Source organism: Raphanus sativus, chromosome 9 (genome assembly GCF_000801105.2).
Source record: "Raphanus sativus cultivar WK10039 chromosome 9, ASM80110v3, whole genome shotgun sequence".
Lineage (NCBI taxonomy): Eukaryota > Viridiplantae > Streptophyta > Magnoliopsida > Brassicales > Brassicaceae > Raphanus > Raphanus sativus.
Window position 1 is genome coordinate 4314900 of NC_079519.1, and position 22946 is coordinate 4337845.

The following is a 22946-nucleotide window of genomic DNA, read 5'->3' on the forward strand; positions in this document are numbered from 1 at the left end:
TCTAAAAAAATGGATATTTATATAAAATCATACTTTTTAATCAAATATTCAACAAACCGAACAAAAAACACAAATATAAGTTCAACAAATATGAAAGCCTCTAAATTTTTATTTACCATTTCATCTTTCCAAACATACATCCGCGCGGGTGCGCGGGTCCAAAATCTAGTAGTTGTTCGTGCATAATACAAATTCTCAAATATTTCTCGATATTTACTCTTTGCTTTATAGTTGATGTCAGGTGTTTGTTTACAATATTTATTTTTATATCGCAATTATTTGTAGAGTTAAATTAGTGATGTTCAAAAATTAGAGTTGATATGGTATTAGTTGATTTTATCAGATATAATATTATGTGACTAATCTTCAAAGTGACCAATGGAAAGAAGGTGTGCGGCCATAATTTTATAGTCCAGTATATTATCTGTTGGAAGTTTGATGAGCAGTCCAATTGAAATGGACTACAATATATAAATAGATAAAAGGTAAGTGAAAGGTCGGTAGATCACATCAGATTGCAATGATTTTATCAGATTAAGTTCATGATTTATATTTTTGATTGAGTTATGGACCCATTTAGACGAGAATTTCTCCTTCAAACTTCCAAAATTAACCACTTAGATAGCTTTTTTATTTTGGAACGCCCAATTAGATAGCTATTTAAACTAATTCTAATGACGACAACAGACAATATGGATTAATTTGTTTGTAAACTAAATCGACCTGGTTTGTTTCAAAATTTACGTTCCAGCATTAGAGACAAGACAATTTTAATTTTTTTTTTAAAACACACATTTTAATTTTGTTATTAGCACAATGCATACCAAAATATAAAACTGATGAACTAAATACTACATATCTTGTCCAAAAACATATTAGCCTGCATGGTTCGTACGCGTTTAGCAATTAGTTCAAACTCAACACAAAGATAACGAATACTAATTGTGATATGTAAGGTCATAGATCATATTCGAAGCTTTTGTTTTTAAATAATATAAATTTTATTTTTCTAAAAAAAACTTCTCTTTATAATAGATACGGTCATTAAGCTGGTTACATGAAAATCTATTTTTGACTGAAAGAACAACAACAGAGAATCCCTTTACCCTCTTGAAAAAAAACGAGCTTCCATGGCTTTTTCAAAACGTGGCCTTCCTTTGATCAAATAAATTCTGTTTTGTACCAGTTTTTCCATTAACCTTATAAGATATGATGAACTCTGATGGGCTTCACCATGTTTCCTCCCATTTTTCTCTGTGAAATTAATTATTAGTTGAATTTTAATTATCATATTATATCCGAGTATTCTTCGTATTTTTACACATAGATACTGAAATGATTTTTATGCTTTCTATACAAATTACAATATATATGTTTCTTATAATTATGTACTCGACATTATTTAATAGTCTGTTATTTTTTTAGAACAGGTACTATAGTGTGTATTAGATTATTCTATGTGACGACTTAAATAATATTTAGCATGTTGGAACTTATGGTGTGTATCAAAATCAGTTTAATAACTATACCGTTGGTCACAAAAATTCAGACATTCTTAAAATTCACTTAATCAAATTGAGATATTATTGCTATTGTTTGACTCTATGGGATGAATTTTTCTTAGGATCAAGAATTGCCTCAAAGTAACAGAAGTAACAGATCAAAAAGGCTAGACCTTGGAGTCTTTGGACCAATGTATCAAATTTTCAAGATATTGGCGTGATATTGATAACCTTTTAATTCGTGGACGGTAAAGTGGAAGCCTCCAAAAAAATCGTGCGTCTAATGTATCAATTACTTTTGTTAGCATGCTTTGATAGCATTTTTACTTAATATAAATCAATACATATTGTAAGTTATGAAACCGGCCAGCCAATAGGGAGGATGGAATCCTAATCAGCAATTTACAGTGGCGTCACTAACTTCTACAGTTCATTTTTAGTGGATAAAAACTTGAGATACGAATTCAATTGAGAACAGCAGCACGTTGACCTCTGCCGGGTAAAAACAACAAACACTAATTGGTAATGCATCGTTAATTATTCGATTTAGTAGGCTACTTGCCTACTAACCCCAATAATTACCGTTAACCTTAATTATAATCAGTGTTAGAGAGTGTCAAGTACACACGCGCTATAAATCCGATCATATATACATAGTTAGTTAGGGAAAATATAGCTTATGTAAATATGAAACACATTTGCAAAAAAGAAGAAGTATATCTGTTCTAAAAATGGAACGCATTTCAGATACTGATATCTTATGTTATGTTTTTTTTGTGCACATTCTTATGTTATGTATTAGTTCATAAACACTGTGAACCCATCATAAAATCAATGTACAGTATACTTAATACTACTTAATAGATAGCAAATCAAATTAGAGGCCGGCTTAATATTGTCATACACAAGAGCCCGTAACAAGTACAAAAGGGGGTTTATTATATAAATTTTTATCTTGAGAGTTGGAGACATTATGATTAGAGAAGGAAATATAGGGATCGAGGCACATATATAATGTATATTCTGACAACAATGTAAATGGTGTGAAGGGGTTTGTGGGTAAATCCTTGGGATTTGTACAAAAGGGCTCTCTCTCACGCAGTAGACACTAGACAAGTAGGCATGCATGTGAAACTGAAACCAAAATCAAGTGCTCTTTCTTCTCATTTCTTAAATCCAGCTTTTATTCAACTAGCCTTTCCCATCTTTAAATTTCCCTTTCCCGTTTTAGTACTCATTTCTTATTATTTACCGAATAAACTCCTTTTTCTTTTTGTATGTATCCATTTCTCCTTGATTTCCGTGCTCCTAGTCACACTGTACGCTTCACGAACTCAAAAAGATTCTTCAGTTTTTGGACTTTTCGTTCGGGACTAGACTAGAGACTCAACGAGTTACTGAGATGACGTCACAAGCCGAAAGGGTGAGGTAAATACAGTAAAACGACAGCCAACGGCTTTGGTGGGACCGGGATAAGAGGAAATCAGATGAGGAACAAATGATTAGTTATGTAATAGAAACAGTTCTTCTCCCCACGTGTCCAGCATCTAGAGCGACACTTGTTAAGGACGGCGCCACCAACCAGACAATGGGAGCTGGATTGCTGAAGAAAGACTTAAGAACATTTTCATCTGTTTTACTCTTTTCTTTTATTTCTTGTTGTTTTTAATATATAATGTACAAACGGACACGATTCGTCATGTTTAATGGCCAACGTTCATTCCTTTAGGGCTACTACAAATCTGAAAAATATTTTAATAGTTTTGTGAAAATAAATTTTGGATTGTATGGTTTCCATTGGATCTGAGACTTGAAATTATCAATTATGTATTTCTATATTACATCATAAAATTTGATGCGGCAGTATATTGAGTGAGATTTACGTAGTAATCCATAAATGTACATTTCTTTTTAAAAAATAAATCCATAAAATATACACTCGTGTAAATTCTTTCGACGTTTGAGAGTTTACATACTCAAATACAGTTATTTTGTCCCCATGTTTTCTTTTGCCTCACGTGCTTATTTTATGAATGGGTTAACGAGGACACATATTAACACCAGGTTAAGCAAACATATATCTAAAATTTCTCGTTATATTGTTTTTTCTCGTTATATTGTTACTATTACATTTTTGGTTATATATACATTATGCATATACGATGACAAAAATACATGCATAGAGAGTAATTTGTAATATTTATACTAGGCTAAACTACTAGAATCGTTTGTAATATTTATTTCAATCAAATTAAAATTTGCAATCTATAAAACTTTTTGGTGATGTTCAGACCATTTTATTATTTAACCTAACGCATATGTAAATCGCTAGTCGTATATATAACATTGATATATAATAGATAAAAATGGTGAAGATGGTTTCGGAACTAGAAAAATGACATGTTTTTACAACATATATAGAGGATATTAAAACTTTGAGAAAAAGTTTTCACAGTTCGGAGATCATTCATGTTCCACGCACGTAGAATTTGAAAGTGGATAAGTTAGCACGATGTGCCAGAAAACAACCGTCTTTTGTCGTGCACATGGATGCGGAGCTACCAGCATAGTTTACATATTAGTTTAAGCTTGTATTAGTCGATGACAAAAAAAGATAAAAATGAAGAGGGATTTTAATCTTGTGAGATGTAATAAATAACTAATAAATAATAGACAACTAACAAAAGTTGGGTTGTGCAGTAACTGCCGGTAAAGTGGAGAAGCTTGGAAAAACTTTAAACAAAAATTTGCGGTTAGAAAGAGAGATGGAGCCGTCCAAAAACAAGGCGTAGATGTCTATCCCACGCGCTATCAAACCCTCTTGCTCCATCTCCATCTTCTTCCTCTCCCTCCTTATATCATCATTTTGCACCCACATGACACACACTTCCATTTATATAAATAAGCATATTCACATCATAAACCTATATATATACACTCTAAGATTTCTAGATGGTCCATATACATGTGATCTAATTAATCAAAAGCCAATCTCTTGCCTTGTTATACAAACAGTCATCATTCAATCCGCAACAGAGATTTCAAACCCTACTCTCCTTCTTCCTTTTGCTACCCTATTACAGATCGTTCTTGTTGAAATTGCTCAAAACATATCAGTATTTCCCGCAAGCCCTTCGTCCAATCTATATTAACTTGTAAGTTTCAACTCATTATTCCTTTTAGTTTTTTTTGTTCACACACAAAAAATACAAATCGGTACATATGGATACATGCATGAACCATTATACATCGTTTCTGTTTGGATTTTTCCATCAAATATGCATTATTACATACATATATATACTATGGGATCGTTTTGTATATGGGTAGGAAGGTTCATATCTTGAATAGTATACAAATGTGTATATATGTGTAGACATTGACCACCAAATTTAGAGTAAACGGGAAATTAAAAGTAATGGTGGGGATTTCGAAATCTATGTTTTTCAACGACATTATTGTTTCTTAGAAATTAATTGCTGTTACACCATTAATAATAATAATATATAGATACTATAGCGATATAAACACATACAAGAGTGTGTAATACACTCAAAGGAACATCAACCTCGGTGACTTCCACCCGTCAAGCTTTTCGGCTATATATCCATCTTATATGATTATCTTCCATATACAATATATAGTTCTTGTATATCAGGTCTTATAATACCAACCAGCTATGTTATATTATATAGAGCTCTTTATAATTTATATAATACATATAGCATAAACGTTGAAACTTATCGTTTAAGAGCATCGTTCGGTATGTACAAGGCGAAATAAACGGTTAAACCTAATGTTTTCTAAGAAAAAATCCAAAAAACCTTCACTATCAAACTTTTGTTATTATTGCAAAATAGTAAGCGCTCCTCCATTGTTGGTGGTCCCGTGAAAATACATCATAACCATCATCAGAAACATATAATAGCTATACCCTTAAGCTTAAAGATCTAAAATTTTAGATATTATCTATTTACATGTGAATACATATAGTATGTGTGTGTATATTTATAGATATTTTAATATATTATCATGTGTCCGTGTGTAACATCACTATCATTAGCCAACACAGCTTTTGGAATTCCATTGGACCCAAGAGTCATTCCATCCATTTCTTATAATTAAATATAAGAAGCTTGTAATAGGCTTTGGTTTTGGTCCCCAAAACAAAACTTTAAGGTTGTGCCTTGTTTGTCTAAGGTTTTCGCAATAGCTTCCAAAAAGACACGCTTAGGTTTATATACAAATATATTTTCATTCGTATCATTCTCTTTTCTCTCATTTCTCCATCTCGTTTCTTACTCATTTCTCTAACAGTTTCCCGATTTATATACTTTTACAGGATAATTTTAGATGGATAACATAATGCATATGCCACCAGGATTCCGATTTCATCCGACAGAGGAAGAACTCGTCGGTTATTACCTAGATAGGAAGATCAATTCAATGAAGAGTGCTTTAGATGTCATTGTGGAGATTGATCTCTACAAAATGGAGCCGTGGGATATTCAGGGTAAGTAACGTGGATTTTGTATAATGATTATCAGTTATTAATCTTAGCTTTTGCATAGAATGGCAGTACATTGTTTACTTCATATGGTCTTTACAAAACCAATAGTATGCGATGGAATTGGCATGCGAAATGAATGAGAAAGCCTACTTTCTTTGACTAGTAAGATTTTATAAACGTCAGTGTGAAAAGAATATTACAAAGAAAATTAAGGGATGTGGTACAATCATAACTCATAATATCTCATTTGAAATTAAACTTGTTGATTCTTTTGTTGAAAGTGGGAAAGTAGAATCATATCGTTTATCAGCCCAAATACAATTCACCACATCATTTTGCAATCTTCATTTTAATATCCATATGCTAATATTTTGTTGTGTACATTTTTATGACATTAACATTTGGTGTTGCATTGCAGCGAGATGCACACTAGGGTATGAAGAGCAAAATGAGTGGTATTTCTTTAGCCACAAGGACAGGAAGTACCCGACCGGGACTAGGACCAATAGAGCCACGGCCGCTGGGTTCTGGAAGGCCACCGGAAGAGACAAGGCGGTGCTTTCAAAGAACAGTGTCATAGGAATGCGGAAGACACTTGTCTATTACAAAGGTCGAGCTCCTAATGGAAGAAAATCCGATTGGATCATGCACGAATACCGTCTCCAAAACTCTGAGCTTGCCCCGGTTCAGGTACACATTTTAAGACTAATTTATATAGCCACTATTGTCAAACCAATATCTAATCAACTTAACTATCTACCATATGTTACACAATCGAGCTAATAATGTGAAGGCCTAAATGGACTCTTTGTCAATAACCATTCACTTGTGAACTATAGGAGGAAGGCTGGGTCGTTTGTCGAGCATTTAGGAAGCCGATTCCAAACCAGAGGCCATTAGGGTACGAGCCATGGCAGAGCCAGCTCTACCACGTTGATAGTAGTAACAACTACTCATCTTCAGCGACAATGAACACGAGTCATCATATCGGTGCCTCTTCATCGAGCCATAACCTTAACCAAATGAAAATGAGCAATAATCACTACAATGCCAATAACGTATCCTCATCGATGCATCAATATGGTAACATCGAGCTCCCTCAGCTGGACAGCCCCAGCTTGTCGCCGAGTCTAGGGACGAATAAAGATCAGAATGAGGGATTCGAGCAAGAAGAAGAGAAGAACTTCAACTGTGTGGACTGGAGAACACTAGATAGCTTGCTTGAGACACAAGTCACACATCCACAAAACCCTAATGCCCTAATGTCTTCGTTCGAGACGCAGTCGTATAATCCGGCGCAGAGCTTCCCTTCCATGCTTCAAAACTATAATCATGAGGTTGAAACAAATATACATGATTCTCTTGGATGTTTCCCTGACTCGTAATTAAAAGAAAATTATATACTATACTATATTGATTTGTTTTTATGATTTAATTGTTTCATCTGAAGAATAACTTCTATAACTGTCTATTTGTAAAACAAGTTTGGGTTTTATTACGTAGAGATTTCACAAAGGTGGAATTTTTTTATCTATCCCTTGGTTTTTCTTGTCCATATTTATATTGTTACTTGAATATATAAGTCGTCCGTTGATTCTAATAAAATGCGATCATAATTATACGAAAATGCACGCCAAATCTGTCTATGGTGGCCTAGCAGCCAGGAGAACGTGTAAAATGTGCTCATAATTCAAACCTCAATCAGTGGCAACTAAATATAAATCATAGCAATGTACGATTTGAATTCAAATTATATGCTCTGGTATTGTAGAAGTGTTCTAAGTGCTTTACACAGTCTTTAACACATTAAATTTATCAACCATATTTTACAAAGAAAATTTAAGTTTACAGTCTAAAAACTAGAAGAATCAAAATTCTACTTAATTTGATATTTCTATTTTGAAATAATTCGATGGTGATAAAAATATGAATTTATATATTTTTGAAAAACAAAAACATAGAATCTAAAACAAAAACTCTTAAACTAAAAGTCTATACCATTTTTTTTAACAGCAAGTCTATACCATTCAAGCTTGTTATTTAGTAATTGTAAATAACATGTAAAACAAACAGAACACAACTAACCCAAAAAAATTAACAATAAGAAAAATAAAAATAATAATGAAACTATTATTAGACCAAGAAACAATACAACCAAATAAAATAAATGGCGGACAATCGATTCAACGATTGTCAAACGTACCCTCTCGTCGACTCAGAGGTTTCAGATTTGAAATATATTAGAACCCTCTCACCAATCCAGAAGGTCTTAAACAGCCCCAATCATCGTCGAGTCTCCGACACCGACAATGAAAATGGAAAAAAGCTAAGAGACACGTCTTCCTCTCTCCACCTTCCTCTCAAGATCGAAACTTTTTACAATCACTGTCGATGAATTAAACAATCCCAACCCCACAACCAAACCCCAATCCTCAAAGTGGTGGGTGATGTCTCTCACACGGAATCTAATCAGAGACGAAGAGCTCGGAGCCATGTCAGACGACGACGATTCACCCTCCGGAAAGCGATCTAAACTCGATCGGTTCCCTCTTAGCCGATGGGAACTCGCGGTCTCCCTCGGCGTCTTCCTCGTCTTCTCCTCTGGTCTCTTCTGCATCTACATGACAATGCCCGCTGCCCAATTCGGCAAGCTCAAGCTCCCCAGAAGCATCTCTGACCTCCGCTTGCTCAAGTAACAACCTTTCCTCTTCTCCTTACCCATAAAGATTCAAACTTTGATCAATCTTGAAGAAGGGTATTGATAAAGTTACAATCTTGTTAAAAAAAATGTTATAAAGATTCAAACTTTTTTATAGGATGATCGATGTTTTGATCAATGTTGAGGTTCTTGATAGTGTAAATGTAGAAACTTTGATATGGGTATTGATAAAGTTGTAATCTTTTGTGTTTTTTTGGTTTCAGAGACAATCTTGCAGACTATGCGAATGAGTACCCGGCGCAGTTCGTTTTAGGGTACTGTGCGACCTACATTTTCATGCAGACGTTTATGATCCCAGGGACTATCTTTATGTCGCTTTTGGCGGGAGCTCTCTTTGGGGTTATCAAAGGTGTTGTCTTGGTTGTTTTCAACGCAACCGCTGGAGCTACTTGCTGTTTCTTTTTGTCTAAGTTGATCGGTCGGCCTTTGATCACTTGGCTGTGGCCTGACAAGTTGAGATTCTTTCAGGCTGAGGTTAGAGCTTCTCTCTTTTGCTCTATGAAAATATTCTTCATTTGGTGGGTTGTAATGATTACTTGTGTGGGTTTTTTTTTATTTCAGATTGGTAAGCGTAGAGATAAGCTTTTGAATTATATGTTGTTTCTGAGGATAACACCAACACTGCCAAATCTGTTCATCAATTTGGCTTCTCCCATTGTTGATGTACCTTTTCATATCTTCTTTTTGGCGACATTGGTCGGTCTCATTCCCGCTGCTTACATAACCGTCAGAGTAAGCTCCTCCATTATGCTCTTGTCTCTGAGAAGCATTGTCCAAGACACAACAAGATTCTAAGCAGAGCGTTAAGTTCTTGGTTCTTTGTATTGTAGGCTGGACTTGCTATTGGAGATCTCAAATCGGTGAAGGACCTGTATGATTTCAAGACATTGTCAGTGCTTTTCCTCATTGGGTTTATCTCCATACTCCCAACAATACTGAAAAGAAAGAAGATATATGAATAGCCAAAGAGAAGTCCCTTTACAATACACAGGCTTGCTTAACCTTCGATGTCATAAAGCCTTACAGAGGACAAGGCTACAATTTTAACTGATTTAGAGGACACAGCAGAAACAATAATGGCTGACTCGTTTATACTTTTTTTGTGTGTTTGTGTGTTTCCATTTGAGAGTAGAACTGAGGAAGATATCATAGAATCAATACATTTTTTTCGGAATCAAGTTATTATTTTCTTTATATATTTTCAGAATCAATGTATATGAAAAGTGTTTCAAACAAAAGAACTCGAATCCAAAGCAAAAGCATGACATCATTTAAATTAGACAACCAGTTCTCAAAGCCACAACATTACAACAACAACTCTCTCTGTAAAGCAAGAGAATTATTTCAGCAGAATTTGAATAAGACAGACATAAATTTAGGTCAACTTGAAACCACCACCAACAAGTTTGGGTAATGTTAGGTCTGGCTCGACACAACTTGAACCACACCTGGTTGTTCTGCAAAAAAAAACATTGGTCAAGTTAAAACACTTATCATGTTTTTTCCTAAGCCTACATACTCTGAAAAATATTGCTACCATATGACTACATGATTCTACTTGTACTTGTTCGAGATCTCATGTGCCATATGTCATAGTTTAAGAAACTTACTGGAGATCTCGGCTACTTGCTCAGGGGTGAGCTTAGCTGAGAAACCAGAGGCAGCTTCCTTGTAGCTGTATATTAGGGCCTCCTCTGCAGCCTTGTCACTATTGAATAGCCAAAAATGAACAGAATATAATCATCATTATCATATCTTATATTCATCACTTCAATCGACACCCCGGCTCTTGTCCATGGCCATAGGGGCGGTGCCGCGGTGGCCATGGGTCTAGGGATGGCAATTGGTACAGCCCGCCCCGCCGCGGTCTTTCTCTCGGGCGGTTCTTTGCGGTTTGGTCCACCAGTACCCGCGGTACTCAATCCTTAAGCCCAAACCCGCCCCGCGAATATTGCAGGCCTTTGCGGGCAGCCCGCGGGTCGTCAAAGGGTTGGCAATTGGTACCACCCGTCCCTCCGTGGCCCGCCCCACCAGTAGTCCAAGTCTCTCTCTCCGGTGGTTCTTTGCGGCAGTGCGGTCTGCTGATAGTAAATGAAAATCAAGATTAGTTCAACATAGTTAAGTATGAACTTTCACTAAAACAACTGTATATTTTGTTTTCTATTAACGTCCTCTCAATTCTCTAGGTCCACTTAACATGTACATCTTTGTCTTAATGTTTAAAAGTTTGATTTTGTTTGTAACGTATCAGTCGTCTATATGCGTGTTTGTATTTTCAAGATTGCTGACTGCATATTTTCAATATTGCCGACTATCGTACAAAGCAGTGAGAGCTGATCCTGTACCATCCACAGTTTCAAAGCCACAGTTTCATTCTTCTCCACATTTTGCAGCTCCTCAAGCTTGTCCTATGCTCCTCCTCCTTATTCATCATCATACGGGCGTATCAATATCATTATGGGTACGAGCTCACAGTCACATCATTTTGTTTGTTATTAACTTCTGGGCTCGGACTTTTGTGTACAGATACAAATAATATTGTGTGAAGTTTCTGACTTTTCAAACTAATGTTTTTTGCAAGCTCCCTCCATGTTTATCTTATTACAAATAATGATTTCAAACAACCACACTTAATTTCATGGAACACTTAAACACAAGACAGCAAGTTCTCGTTCAATATATAAAAAAAATCTCGTTCAAGACGGCAAGTTCTCGTATAAGTATAGTGTAGCGGGCTTTATTGTTTACCCGCAGCCCGCATAATCCCGCCCCGCTAAAGCCCAGTACCGTCGCGGTCACGCCCGCAAGACCTGCAAAATAAACGGGCTCAGAAATATGTGCCCAGACCTGCCCCGCATGGATCTATTACGAGCCTGCCCGCGGGTCGCGGTCCAAATTGCCATCCCTACATGGGTCTATGGATCCAAACTTTTTGTGTTATTTAGTTGAATATAAAGGTATATTTTAATATGTTAAAGGTCCATAAATTGTGTGTTTTACCATTTTTCAATTTTCCAGATTAGATAATGGAAATTCTTTTGGTTCAACTTAAAAAATATTGTGAAAAAACTAAGATATAAATATTTATAAATTGATCCATATTCACTATTTAGCCCAAGGCTACTAATTTTTTTAAGACGTCCTGTCTACACGATCGATCAAACAATATATAGTGGTGGAGCCACATTGTTATCACACGGGTCAACTGATCCAGGTGAATTTTTTATTAAAAAAAGTTTACTGGTATAACTCTATAAAAGCTATATGACTATTGGTAATTTTAGCTAAATGACCCACGTAATATATGCTGATTTTTAGAGACTGACCCTCCTAAAAGATTTTTCTACTTCCACCACTGACAATATATATATCCTCTTTTTGTAAGATGTTTTAAGCTACTAATGACACCAATTAGTAGATGTTTACATACCTGCCAAGCACGGAGGAGAGTCTACGGAGATGATACTTTTTGGGTTCCTCATTGGTAGGCTTCTCTGTGTAGATGATGTGAACCTTCGGTTCGGACGTTGCAGCAACAACTCTTTCTGTAAAGCAAGAGATTTATTTTGGTAGAAGTTGATGACACAAAGTCAAAGTTAAGTCAACTTGAAATTACCACCAACAGGTTTGGGCGACTGGTAGGTTTGGCTTGACACAACTTGAATCACACCTGGTTTTTCTGCAACACCCAAAATCATATAAGAAAGAAAAAAAAAAGCACTATCGTGACTGCATGATTTCGCTATCGTGACTGCATGATTTCACTTGTACTTGTTTGAGATTTCATGTGCCATATGTCATAGTTTAAGAAACGTACTGGAGATCTTGGCGACTTGCTCAGGGGTGAGCATAGCTGAGAAACCAGACGCAGCTTCCTTGTAGCTGTATACCAATGCGTCCTTAGCAGCTTTTTCACTTTTGGCCATCCATAAAAAACAAAACATAATCACCATTATCAAATTTTGTACCCATCCCCATACATTAAGAACATCACAATAATCGACACGATCAATCATAATAAACAATATATATACTCTCTGTAATGATTTAAGCTACTAATAACCCATTTAGTAAAAGTTTACAAACCTGCCAAGAACGGAGGAGAGTGTGCGTAGATGATAGTCTTTAGGTTCCTCATTGGTAGGCTTCTCGGTGTAGATGATGTGCACGTTCGCTTCCGGCGTCGATGATTTGCTAGATTCAGCCATGATGATCGGAGCAAGGAGAGATAAGACAACCACGACTATGAGGAGCAAATGTGATATACACGCTATATCAATTTTTAAATCTATACTCACAAGGACGGCCACAAATAATTATTCTAGCGGCATCTTCATGCATGAATCAACCAATTATTTTTATTTGTCTCTCATTTGCTAATCCAATATATTAGCACGTCTTCATCCATAATTTTTCAAATAATACTATGGAATTTTCTTTCAATAAGACAATTTAGCAAAATAATAAAGTAGATATTAATTTCATACTAAACAAAGTACTTTTACATAAATCTTTTAAATCTGAAAATATCTATATCGTATTTTATTATTTTTCATATTCATTAATTATTTGTTTATTATATTTACAAAGTTATAAACTTAAAGAATCACCAACATTATGAAACTAACTATAGTAATTTAATTATTAGTTATTATAATAAGAGAATTCTTCCCTGAATGAATCTCAATGTCTGCGTAGTTGGAAACTAGAAGTTTATATAAACAACCATATCACAGAAATGAAAACATAGAAAATAAGAACAAGACTTGGAATTAGGTACTATATAGGGGCGGCCGCAGATAAGATAGATGTGTGGCACATGCCCCGCACTTTTTTTAGTTTTATAAATAATTAATCTTTGTTTATATATATCCCCAGTCTACATATGCTCCATGCTAAATAAAGCTCTGTGTCCAATAAATACTCAGTTGAGTTTCAGCACCAAGAACAAGACAGACAAGTTAACAAATTCCCTATCGACGAAATCCAATAATCATGAGATTAGAAACACTAAAAAACCATAAAACATTGAGCGTTCTACAAAAGTCCATGGGCCATACACAAGAATGAACTCGTCAACCGGCCCAAACACAAGTCTGAACTCATTAACACAAGTAATGAAAACAATGTAATAGATGAAATATACATTTATTATAAATCAACTAAAAGAACTAGTCATTTTTGTTTTCACATGTTCAAAAGAAAAATCGAACAAACTGAGTTAACTAGAAATTATAAAGCCTAGAAATTAATTTATACCCACTCATTATTTATTCAAATAATTTTCCCTCTCACCTCTCATTTATAGTTTAATACGCCTCAAGGCCAAATACGCCAATACTCTATAACCAACAAACATGAAGAACAAAGCGCTAACGCTCGTCCACAATCCAATGTCTCCGATCACTTCCTCCTCCATAAACCGACACCCAGCCGTCTTTGCCGCTCCTTGCGTTCCCTTTGGCTTGCATCCAACCATCGCCAATATCTCATCGCCATTTCCGTACTGAACCGCTATTAATAGACGGTAACAATAAAACGTCGTGGAAACGTATTTCATCCACACCATGCCTGATGGCACTTTGTTAACATAGTAACCGCCGGTTAAAACAAACGCTAGCATTGTCACTGTCACGATCGTGGAGGCTTTTTTAGCGTCCATGATAGCTGCGCCTAAGGCAAGTCCGAGTCCCTGTGAGGCTAAGACGTATAGCAATAGCACGGAAAGGGTGAGGAGGAAAGGAATTAGTCCTGGACGTAGACCGACCATCCAGTAAGTTAGCGTCAAGAACGCTGCCGGGAGAACGAGTTCCATGGTGAGCGATCCGATGACGTGAGCCATGAAGTAAGACGAGAGTGTGTACATACCAGACGCCCGTTCTCGAGTGAAAATCGCTCGTTCTTGCGGAAAAGTGAAGACAGCGTTAAATGACGGAAGTACCCCCCAGAAAATAGATACGAAGAAGAGTAGTCCTAGTCGGTCCTGTAACAATATTATCGTTGATTAGAAAAAACGCCAAAACAAACCAATAGTGTTTTTTTTTGTTACATATGATTAATAATGTATAATATACTTACGTGCACGTCTCGATAATCTGAGTGCCACCACATGAGACTACAAAGCAGTGAAGCTGCGAGGACTTGGAAAATGCGAAGTGCATCAAAAGATTCGTGGCGGCGCTCTTTTATAAGTCTGTGGAGGAGGATGCATAGCTGACTAGACCATGTCGCAAGACCGGACATTATTCCACGAGCGTTTTTTCTCGTTTTCACAAAACGTGCATTCTCTGCGGGAGAAGGTGACGCGTCGATGCAAGCTCTGACGTTTGGGGCTAGCAATGTGTCGTAAGCAATGGCTAGTGTTTGTCTCGCGTCTGGTTTTTCCTGCTCCGTTATACCGTCAATCTGACACACACCTGCATAGGTCATAAAATCTCAATCAGGTTTAGATAAATTACGTATAATAATCAATAAACTTCGTTAAATTAAGTAAAGAAAACAAAGTTACTTTCGTGTCTAACCACTAGTGCATAACTAAGATATATGACTCGCTAATCGGATAATAAATATAACAAACCAAAAGATCCAGGGTGGTCAATTAATTATTCAACCAATCCAGTATCTATTTTTTTAATCTCTTAAAATAATAGTCTAATACTAATGAAACTAAGCCACTCAAGTTATCATCCAAATAGGAGAAAGTTAATTGGCTAATGAAATAGTAATTAAACGTCCTAGATATAAAAAGGAAAAGACATTTCAAAGTGGCACTGGACCGAACCGAGGTGACGGCGAATCAACCAATCGTCTTCTCTGGACCGACCAAACAAATATATTTAAAGAGGTTTTGACACTGTATTGGACCCATATTTTATTAATAAAGATTAGTATTTTATGTTTAAATCAATAAGTAATGGAGATCGGATTTGCAGTAAAGCGGACCAATAAAAATGGAGAGGCGAGAGAGTCCACCCAAGAAAGCATAAGGTCGCCACTAAAGACGTTCTTAATTTTAGCTTCTTCACTGATTCCAAAAACAAATAAAATGCAAAAGCTTGAGCATCAAATACTCTTGTAGTATTTGAATTCAACTCTCTATACGACAAAGTTTATACAAAATAGGCCGACTAGTTATTACTCCACTTACTTACCAAGTGGATTATCAACAGGATTGAAATTGAATTTCAGGGAACACAAGTTAGAGGAAGTCAATAAATAAATGAACAATGCATAGTGAAATACTCGACAAGTGTAATCATCAAATGTCAAGAGCCAACTTTTGGAAAAGAAAATTTAATATATATTGTTCTTTTCTTTCAAATTGATCAATAAGTTAGGGCAAGTGGAGTTTACTGTTATACTTTGACGTAGAAAGCAACATCTAATATTTTCTGATGAAAATATAGCAAATACTTTTGCTTAGTAAATCATGTGAGTATCAACTTTCCAGCCATGGGAAATCACATACATGCACACACATTGTATATACACATAGACATATTCATCGAATAGATTGAATGGTCATGTGGATCGTTGGTCCAATAAAATGGGACTTTTTCACAAAGATAATGATACAAAGCAAGATTGCATATGAAGTGAAGCATATGGTTCGTGGAGACAAAGAACTTAATACCCACTAAATTAATAAATTAGATCTAATGGTACTAAATATATGCCATCGTGCGCAAAAACTATATATTTTCTTATTTTTTCCACTACAAATTATTTATGTGTCTTTTCATTCCCTATCTTGTTATTGCCTTCTTACTCTACCTATGGCTTTCACCAGAATATACATACCATGTGCAGTGTATATACGTACATGTGCGAAGGTTTGTCATAATTAATACTCCCTCCGTTTCAAATTATATGTCGTTTTGGAGCAAAATTTTCGTTTCAAAATAAGTGTCGTTTTATGATTTCAATGCAAAATTTATTGACTTTTTAATCTAATCTATTTTTCTATTGGTTGAAATCTAATTAGATGTATTGGTAATGATGTTTTTATCTAGTAAATATACAAAATTAAATGTTTTATTAATCTGTGTGCCGAAGTCTAGAACGACAAATAAATTGAAACGGAGGGAGTAACACCAAACAGAAAAAGAAAGTCAACGACGAAAACTAAATGCAGCTTATGAGATTTGTTTGGTCTTGGGTAACAAAATTAAGTCATTAATTCCATTTTAACAATCCCTAGAAAAACATTAAATCAACCGTGTGTGGATCTGTGATGCATGTCCCTAGCTAGCTTAGATATGGACCATGTATGAATATTGTCATGAAAACCAATTGCTGATTTATTAGATCAACCTAAGTTTGGTCCACCTTGTTGTACATGCCTAAAACATCAAAACACTCGTACCAATATCTGGTACTTACTCAACTGTTGTGGATAAAGCAAGGACAAATTGGACTAAACTAACGTGACCATGTATATGTCTCTTCAGGTTAAAGATTGTAGTTTGCCCATAAATTTCTTTTCATTTTCCTATAGAAAAACTTTATACTACAAATTATTCTTATAGCTTATCTAAAGACCAATAAATTATCACAAAAATGCGAGAATTCTTGTAATCACGATAAGACTCAAAAAACAATGAAAGTGAGTTTGAGAATATCCAATTCCCAACGAATAGGTATTTATTGCTTGCATGACGACTGAGGGGAGGAAAGTGAAACCACGCGCTAGATGCGAGGGTGTGATTGGATTCATCTAGGCGGTTACCCATTAAAGCAAAAGTTTCCCAAATCAAGGATGCATGGAAATAAGGGAGTGCAGACAATTTTGTACCACGCGCTTCGAAGCGTGGAGCTCAAAAGTAACACGAGAAGCAAAAGTGTGAAAGACTACCTTTGATTAAAACAGCGAAAAAGAAGGTTGTTTTTATTAGTTGGCTTGTAAAAGAGAATTTATTTGTAAAACAGAAAAAGGGCGTAAAGATAAAATGAAAACAAAAGTTGGATAAAGAGGAAACAGAAAACACACAAAGAGCCAGGGTTCGAAACCTATACGTCACCATGTAACACGTGGTGTTTTTCACTAAACCCGTTTTTAATAAAGAACCTTTTCTTTCTGTTTATTATCCGGCCAAAAAAACAAAAAGAAAAAGAAAAAGAAAAAGCACGGTTTTAATAGTGTAAAATGTTCAGTGTGATAAGGTTTTTACATAAAAGCGAGGCATAACATTTATTCAGATGATATATATGCCAAAAATCTGTGGCAAATATTTCATACTCGAAAAGAAAAGAAATAAAGACATAACACGTATCCCCAATTGCCCATAATTATTATCAATAAAAAAGCTACCCTTCAATTATCAACTTTAGCTTTTAAAAATTATTATGAACTTTAGAATAAACAATTATTGAAAATACGGTGGGACGAAGAAGAAGAAAAGATGCTAGATAAGTCCCTTTACGAAACGTTTCCTACTAACTAATATGACACCAGACTAATGTAATAGCTATAGATTAACCATGTAATTAGGTAGTATATGATACTAAAAGAGCCATCACGATGACAAGAGTCAACGAGAGACACATCAAAGCTTAGACTTGTATAGTTCTCATCGTACGTCTGCGATAACGATCATAAATATGACATTTATTACTCTCTTGTATTGGGGTCGAGCTGTTATTTTCAAAGTATTTTTCTATACAAATATCTACACCTCTTCACATCAGTAGTCTCCATGCATCATATACGTATATATACACACACACACAAAAACACCATACAAAGATGATTTCATATTTAATTTTTATGGTCCTATCATCAGTCAATTTCATGTGAGAATTCTTTTCACACAATATATACCAATAGGTCTAGTCATATGACTAGTGAGATATTCGTTATTAATAATGCGTGTTAGTATGATTACACTATATTTAAATAATTAAAAGTTTTGAGAACGTACCGTTAGCAAGATCAAGAAGGAAGTCAGCCGGATTCATCGGAAACGCCGGCGAGAATCCGACGGACTCGAAGTAAGCCATGGCGTCTCTCCCTTTCCCGACGAACAAACACCTCCCCTCGCTCAGAAGCAGCACGGTGTCAAACATCTGAAACGCACGGCTCGACGGCTGGTGAATCGACGTCACCACCGTCTTCCCTTTCCCACGAGCCAACCCAGCCAGCGTCTGGACCAGCCTCAGAGCCGCCGTCGCGTCGAGCCCCGACGTCGGCTCGTCCAAAACGAGCAGGCTCGGGTTGATGAGCAGCTCGTGAGCGATGCTCACACGTTTCCTCTCGCCACCCGAGATCCCTCTGATGAACGTGTTGCCCACCACCGTGTTCTCGCATTTCGCGAGCCCGAGCTCGGAGATCACGGCCTCGGCGGCTTTGATCTTGTCGTCTCTCGTGAGGCTTCGGGGGAGGCGGAGGAGGGCGACGAACACTAAGGTCTCCCGCACCGTCAAGTGCGGGTAAAGAAGGTCGTCTTGGGCCACGAAGCCGGTGAGTTTCAACGACTGCTTCGTTAGCTTGGCGTCGTTGGCGAGTATTTTTCCGGTGAGGCCTGGTCCATGGAGTCTCCCTGCGACCGCGTTTAGCAGCGTCGATTTACCGCTCCCCGATGGTCCGAGAACGGCCATGAACTCGCCAGGTGTCACCATTCCGGTGACGCCGCTAAGTATCGTCCTCTCCGTCGGTGGAGTCTCATCGGACGGTTTGTGTTCGAGTCCCAACAATCTCTTGAGTTTCAAGGAATCGCTGGATTTGCCGTGGATCTTCACTCGGTAACACACATCGACGAACTAATAATATAAATATAAAAAAAATACGAGTCAAGTCTAGAGTCAAAACGAGTCAACAATTCAGTGTTTATTTTTGTGTGTAAATATAAAAGTTTGTAATCGATATTATAAACTGGACTTTGTTTGTGTGTTATACCTTGAGGGTGATTGGGAAACACGGAGACGATGAAAATAACGAGGAAGGCTGGTCACGATGATCTTGAGGGAGACGAGGTGATGAATCTGGACCGTTCATTTGATTTTCAAAGCCGTCAAAACCTGACATTATTGTTATGTCCTTCTTTCTTTTCCTTATATGTAATAAACAGATGGCCAAACTTAAAACGGAGATTGAGACGGAGAGAGAGAGAGAGAGGTGTGAGTGAATATAGAGAATTCTGAAGATCGGAGGGGGTGAGATGCTGATACCTCTATTTATGGAGAAGAAGTGGGACGTGAAAGGCCAGTGGATGCCACGTCATCAAAGTAATGCTCATTGAGAAAATAACACGTGGCGAAACGTATAATACCAGCTGGCGACTGCTGAACGGAATCGGGTCGTTGGAGGAAGAAAAGAAAGTGTCTTTTAAGTGGTTAAAAAAAAAAAAACAAAGTGTCTTTTAAATTCTACTTTTTATTTTTTCTTTTTGGGATTGTTATTATGTTTCTTTCTTTCATTTGGAATATAACTCACTTTACAAAATACAGATTTTAATTAAGTGTTTTCCACTATAATTGTCAAATTGAGAATCACCTGATCTTGGAGGAGGAGGAGGACGATGGATTCGTCTTAATGTATATTATTATCTTCGGTGTCAGGATGTGTTTTTGTTTCTTTTTTCTAGTTAATGTGTGTCAGCTGGCTTCGTCTTGTTTTTTTTTTTGTAAATTGTAGAGGTGATAAATGCATATCTATTTTTTCTATATAAATGGAAAGAGAAGTGAAGAGAGATCTAGTTGAAATTGAGCTTTACATCCAAAACTTTTTTGAATCAAATAGATATTTTCAATCTGAGTTTGTTAATGGGTTTTTTACTAAGAAACAAAAATTAATAATTGAAAAATAAAATAAACAAGAAATTAAGAATATATTATTATGTAAAGGCAATAAATAGTTATATAATCAGATTGATTGAGAAATGTAATAAATACTATTATGTTCTACTAAAGGGAAATAAATTTTTAAAATTTACATAGAGAGTTTATAAATATTTTTGTTGAATAGTATTAATATTTAACTTAAATTATTAATTATATCTATATAATGGAAAGAGAAGTGAAGAGAGATCCAGTTGAATTGAGCTTTACCTCCAAAACTTTTTTGAATCAAATAAAACAGATATTTTCAATCTGAGTTTGTTAATGGGTTTTTTTTACTAAGAAACAAAAATTAATAATTGAAAACTAAAATAAACAAGAAATTAAGAATATATTTTTATGTAAAGACAATAAATAGTTATACAATCAGATTGATTGAGAAATGTAATAAATACTATTATGTTCTACTAAAGGGAAATAAATTTTAAAAATTTACATAGAGAGTTTATAAATATTTTTGTTGAATAGTATTAATATTTATCTTAAACTATTAATTATATCTATATAATGGAAAGAGAAGTGAAGAGAGATACAGTTGGATTGAGCTTTGCCTCCAAAACTTTTTTGAATCAAATAAAATAGATATTTTCAATCTGAGTTTGTTAATGGTTTTTTTACTAAGAAACAAAAATTAATAATTGAAAACTAAAATAAACAAGAAATTAAGAATATATTATTATGGAAAGACAATAAATAGTTATACAATCAGATTGATTGAGAAATGTAATAAATAGTATTATGTTCTACTAAAGGGTAATAAATTTTTAAAATTACATAGAGAGTTTATAAATATTTTTGTTGAATAGTATTAATATTTATCTTAAACTATTAATTATATCTATACAATGGAAAGAGAAGTGAAGAGAGATCTAGTTGAAATTGAGCTTTACCTCCAAAACTACTTTGAATCAAATAAAATAGATATTTTCAATCTGAGTTTGTTAATGGGGTTTTTACTAAGAAACAAAAATTAATAATTGAAAACTAAAATAAACAAGAAATTAAGAATATATTATTATGTAAAGACAATAAATAGTTATACAATCAGATTGATTGAGAAATGTAATAAATACTATTATGTTCTAAAGGGAAATAAATTTTAAAAATTTACATAGAGAGTCTATAAATATTTTTGTTGAATAGTATTAATATTTATCTTAAATTATTAATTATTTCTATATAATGGAAAGAGAAGTGAAGAGAGATACAGTTGAATTGAGTTTTACCTCAAAAACTTACTTTTTTGAATCAAATAAAATAGATATTTTCAATCTGAGTTTGTTAATGGGTTTTTTATTAAGAAAAAAATATTAATAATTGAAAACTAAAATAAAAAAAGAAATTAAGAATATATTATTATGTAAAGACAATAAATATTATACAATCAGATTGATTGAGAAATGTAATAAATACTATTATGTTCTACTAAAGGGTAATAATTTTTTTAAAATTTACATAGAGAGTTTATAAATATTTTTTGAATAGTATTAATATTTATCTTAAACTATTAATTATATCTATACAATGGAAAGAGAAGTGAAGAGAGATCCTGTTGAATTGAGCTTTACCTCCAAAACTTCTTTGAATCAAATAAAATAGATATTTTCAATCTGAGTTTGTTAATGGGTTTTTTACTAAGAAACAAAAATTAATAATTTGAAAATTAAAATAAAAAGAAATTAAGAATATATTATTATGTAAAGGCAATAAATAGTTATATAATCAGATTGATTGAGTAATGTAATAAATACTATTATGTTCTACTAAAGGGTAATAAATTTTTAAAATTTACATAGAGAGTTTATAAATATTTTTGTTGAATAGTATTAATATTTATCTTAAACTATTAATTATATTTATATAATGGAAAGAGAAGTGAAGAGAGACCAATTGAATTGAGCTTTACCTCCAAAACTTCTTTGAATCAAATAAAATAGATATTTTCAATCTGAGTTTGTTAATGGGTTTTTTACTAAGAAACAAAAATTAATAATTGAAAATTAAAATTAAAAAAAAAAGAAATTAAGAATATATTATTATGTAAAGGCAATAAATAGTTATATAATCAGATTGATTGAGAAATGTACTAAATACTATTATGTTCTACAAAAGGGAAATAAATTTTTAAAATTTACATAGAGAGTTTACAAATATTTTTGTTGAATAGTATTAATATTTATCTTAAAATAATAATTGTATCAATTATTTGGTTTTTATGATTTAATTATTTACAAATTTATGCTTTATTTTAATTAAATTTTCTAAGAATAATTTTTTTTATTTTCATTATTTAATTATTTTATCAAAAATGATTTCAGTATGTATAAAATATTTATATGAATATTATATCAGATTTTTATTAATTAAAAGAAATGAAAAG

General features: G+C 34.4%; 4 protein-coding genes and 1 long non-coding RNA gene across 5 annotated transcripts; 3 read left to right on the forward strand and 2 right to left on the reverse strand.

Annotated features, from left to right (window-relative positions):
• The first annotated feature begins 4342 nt into the window (after positions 1-4342).
• LOC108825843 (NAC domain-containing protein 30) lies at positions 4343-7612 on the forward strand. The gene is made up of 4 exons (XM_018599195.2): positions 4343-4657; positions 5845-6015; positions 6431-6702; positions 6852-7612. Exons 2-4 carry the CDS (start codon positions 5856-5858, stop codon positions 7395-7397), a joined length of 978 nt encoding a protein of 325 aa, XP_018454697.1. The 5' UTR covers positions 4343-4657; positions 5845-5855; the 3' UTR covers positions 7398-7612.
• Positions 7613-8297: 685 nt separating this feature from the next.
• On the forward strand, positions 8298-9927 carry LOC108823705 (uncharacterized membrane protein At4g09580). Its single transcript, XM_018596973.2, has 4 exons — positions 8298-8704; positions 8935-9205; positions 9293-9463; positions 9562-9927. Exons 1-4 carry the CDS (start codon positions 8460-8462, stop codon positions 9691-9693), a joined length of 819 nt encoding a protein of 272 aa, XP_018452475.1. The 5' UTR covers positions 8298-8459; the 3' UTR covers positions 9694-9927.
• Positions 9928-11504: 1577 nt separating this feature from the next.
• On the reverse strand, positions 11505-13142 carry LOC130499857 (subtilisin-like protease SBT3.11). The gene is made up of 5 exons (XM_056994297.1): positions 12818-13142; positions 12549-12646; positions 12348-12410; positions 12162-12276; positions 11505-11541 (listed from the first exon to the last, which is right to left on the reverse strand). Exons 1-5 carry the CDS (start codon positions 12937-12939, stop codon positions 11505-11507), a joined length of 435 nt encoding a protein of 144 aa, XP_056850277.1. The 5' UTR covers positions 12940-13142.
• A 721-nt stretch (positions 13143-13863) lies between these two features.
• Positions 13864-19878, reverse strand: LOC108828034 (ABC transporter G family member 25). The gene is made up of 4 exons (XM_018601579.2): positions 19626-19878; positions 18652-19489; positions 14810-15147; positions 13864-14714 (listed from the first exon to the last, which is right to left on the reverse strand). The coding sequence occupies exons 1-4, from the start codon at positions 19752-19754 to the stop codon at positions 14034-14036; spliced, it is 1986 nt and encodes a 661-aa protein (XP_018457081.1). The 5' UTR covers positions 19755-19878; the 3' UTR covers positions 13864-14033.
• On the forward strand, positions 19485-20171 carry LOC108828035 (uncharacterized). Its single transcript, XR_001945759.2, has 2 exons — positions 19485-19702; positions 19798-20171. It is a non-coding gene; the product is annotated as an uncharacterized LOC108828035 (long non-coding RNA).
• The last annotated feature ends 2775 nt before the right edge of the window (positions 20172-22946 follow it).

Coding starts and splice junctions, on each gene's coding strand:
- LOC130499857 (XM_056994297.1), bottom strand. CDS start 12,939: ATGGCTGAATCTAGCAAATCATCGACGCCGGAAGCGAACGTGCACATC. Junction 12,277..12,347: donor GTCGCCCAAACCTGTTGGTG/GTAATTTCAAGT, acceptor CTTGCTTTACAG/AAAGAGTTGTTGCTGCAACG. Junction 11,542..12,161: donor CTCTCCTCCGTGCTTGGCAG/GTATGTAAACAT, acceptor TTTATTTTGCAG/GTCTTGCGGGCGTGACCGCG.
- LOC108828034 (XM_018601579.2), bottom strand. CDS start 19,754: ATGTCAGGTTTTGACGGCTTTGAAAATCAAATGAACGGTCCAGATTCA. Junction 15,148..18,651: donor CCTTCTTGATCTTGCTAACG/GTACGTTCTCAA, acceptor TGACCTATGCAG/GTGTGTGTCAGATTGACGGT. Junction 14,715..14,809: donor CAGATTATCGAGACGTGCAC/GTAAGTATATTA, acceptor ATATTGTTACAG/GACCGACTAGGACTACTCTT.
- LOC108823705 (XM_018596973.2), top strand. CDS start 8,460: ATGTCTCTCACACGGAATCTAATCAGAGACGAAGAGCTCGGAGCCATG. Junction 8,705..8,934: donor TCTGACCTCCGCTTGCTCAA/GTAACAACCTTT, acceptor TTTTGGTTTCAG/AGACAATCTTGCAGACTATG. Junction 9,464..9,561: donor CTGCTTACATAACCGTCAGA/GTAAGCTCCTCC, acceptor TTTGTATTGTAG/GCTGGACTTGCTATTGGAGA.
- LOC108825843 (XM_018599195.2), top strand. CDS start 5,856: ATGGATAACATAATGCATATGCCACCAGGATTCCGATTTCATCCGACA. Junction 6,016..6,430: donor GGAGCCGTGGGATATTCAGG/GTAAGTAACGTG, acceptor GTTGCATTGCAG/CGAGATGCACACTAGGGTAT. Junction 6,703..6,851: donor CTGAGCTTGCCCCGGTTCAG/GTACACATTTTA, acceptor TGTGAACTATAG/GAGGAAGGCTGGGTCGTTTG.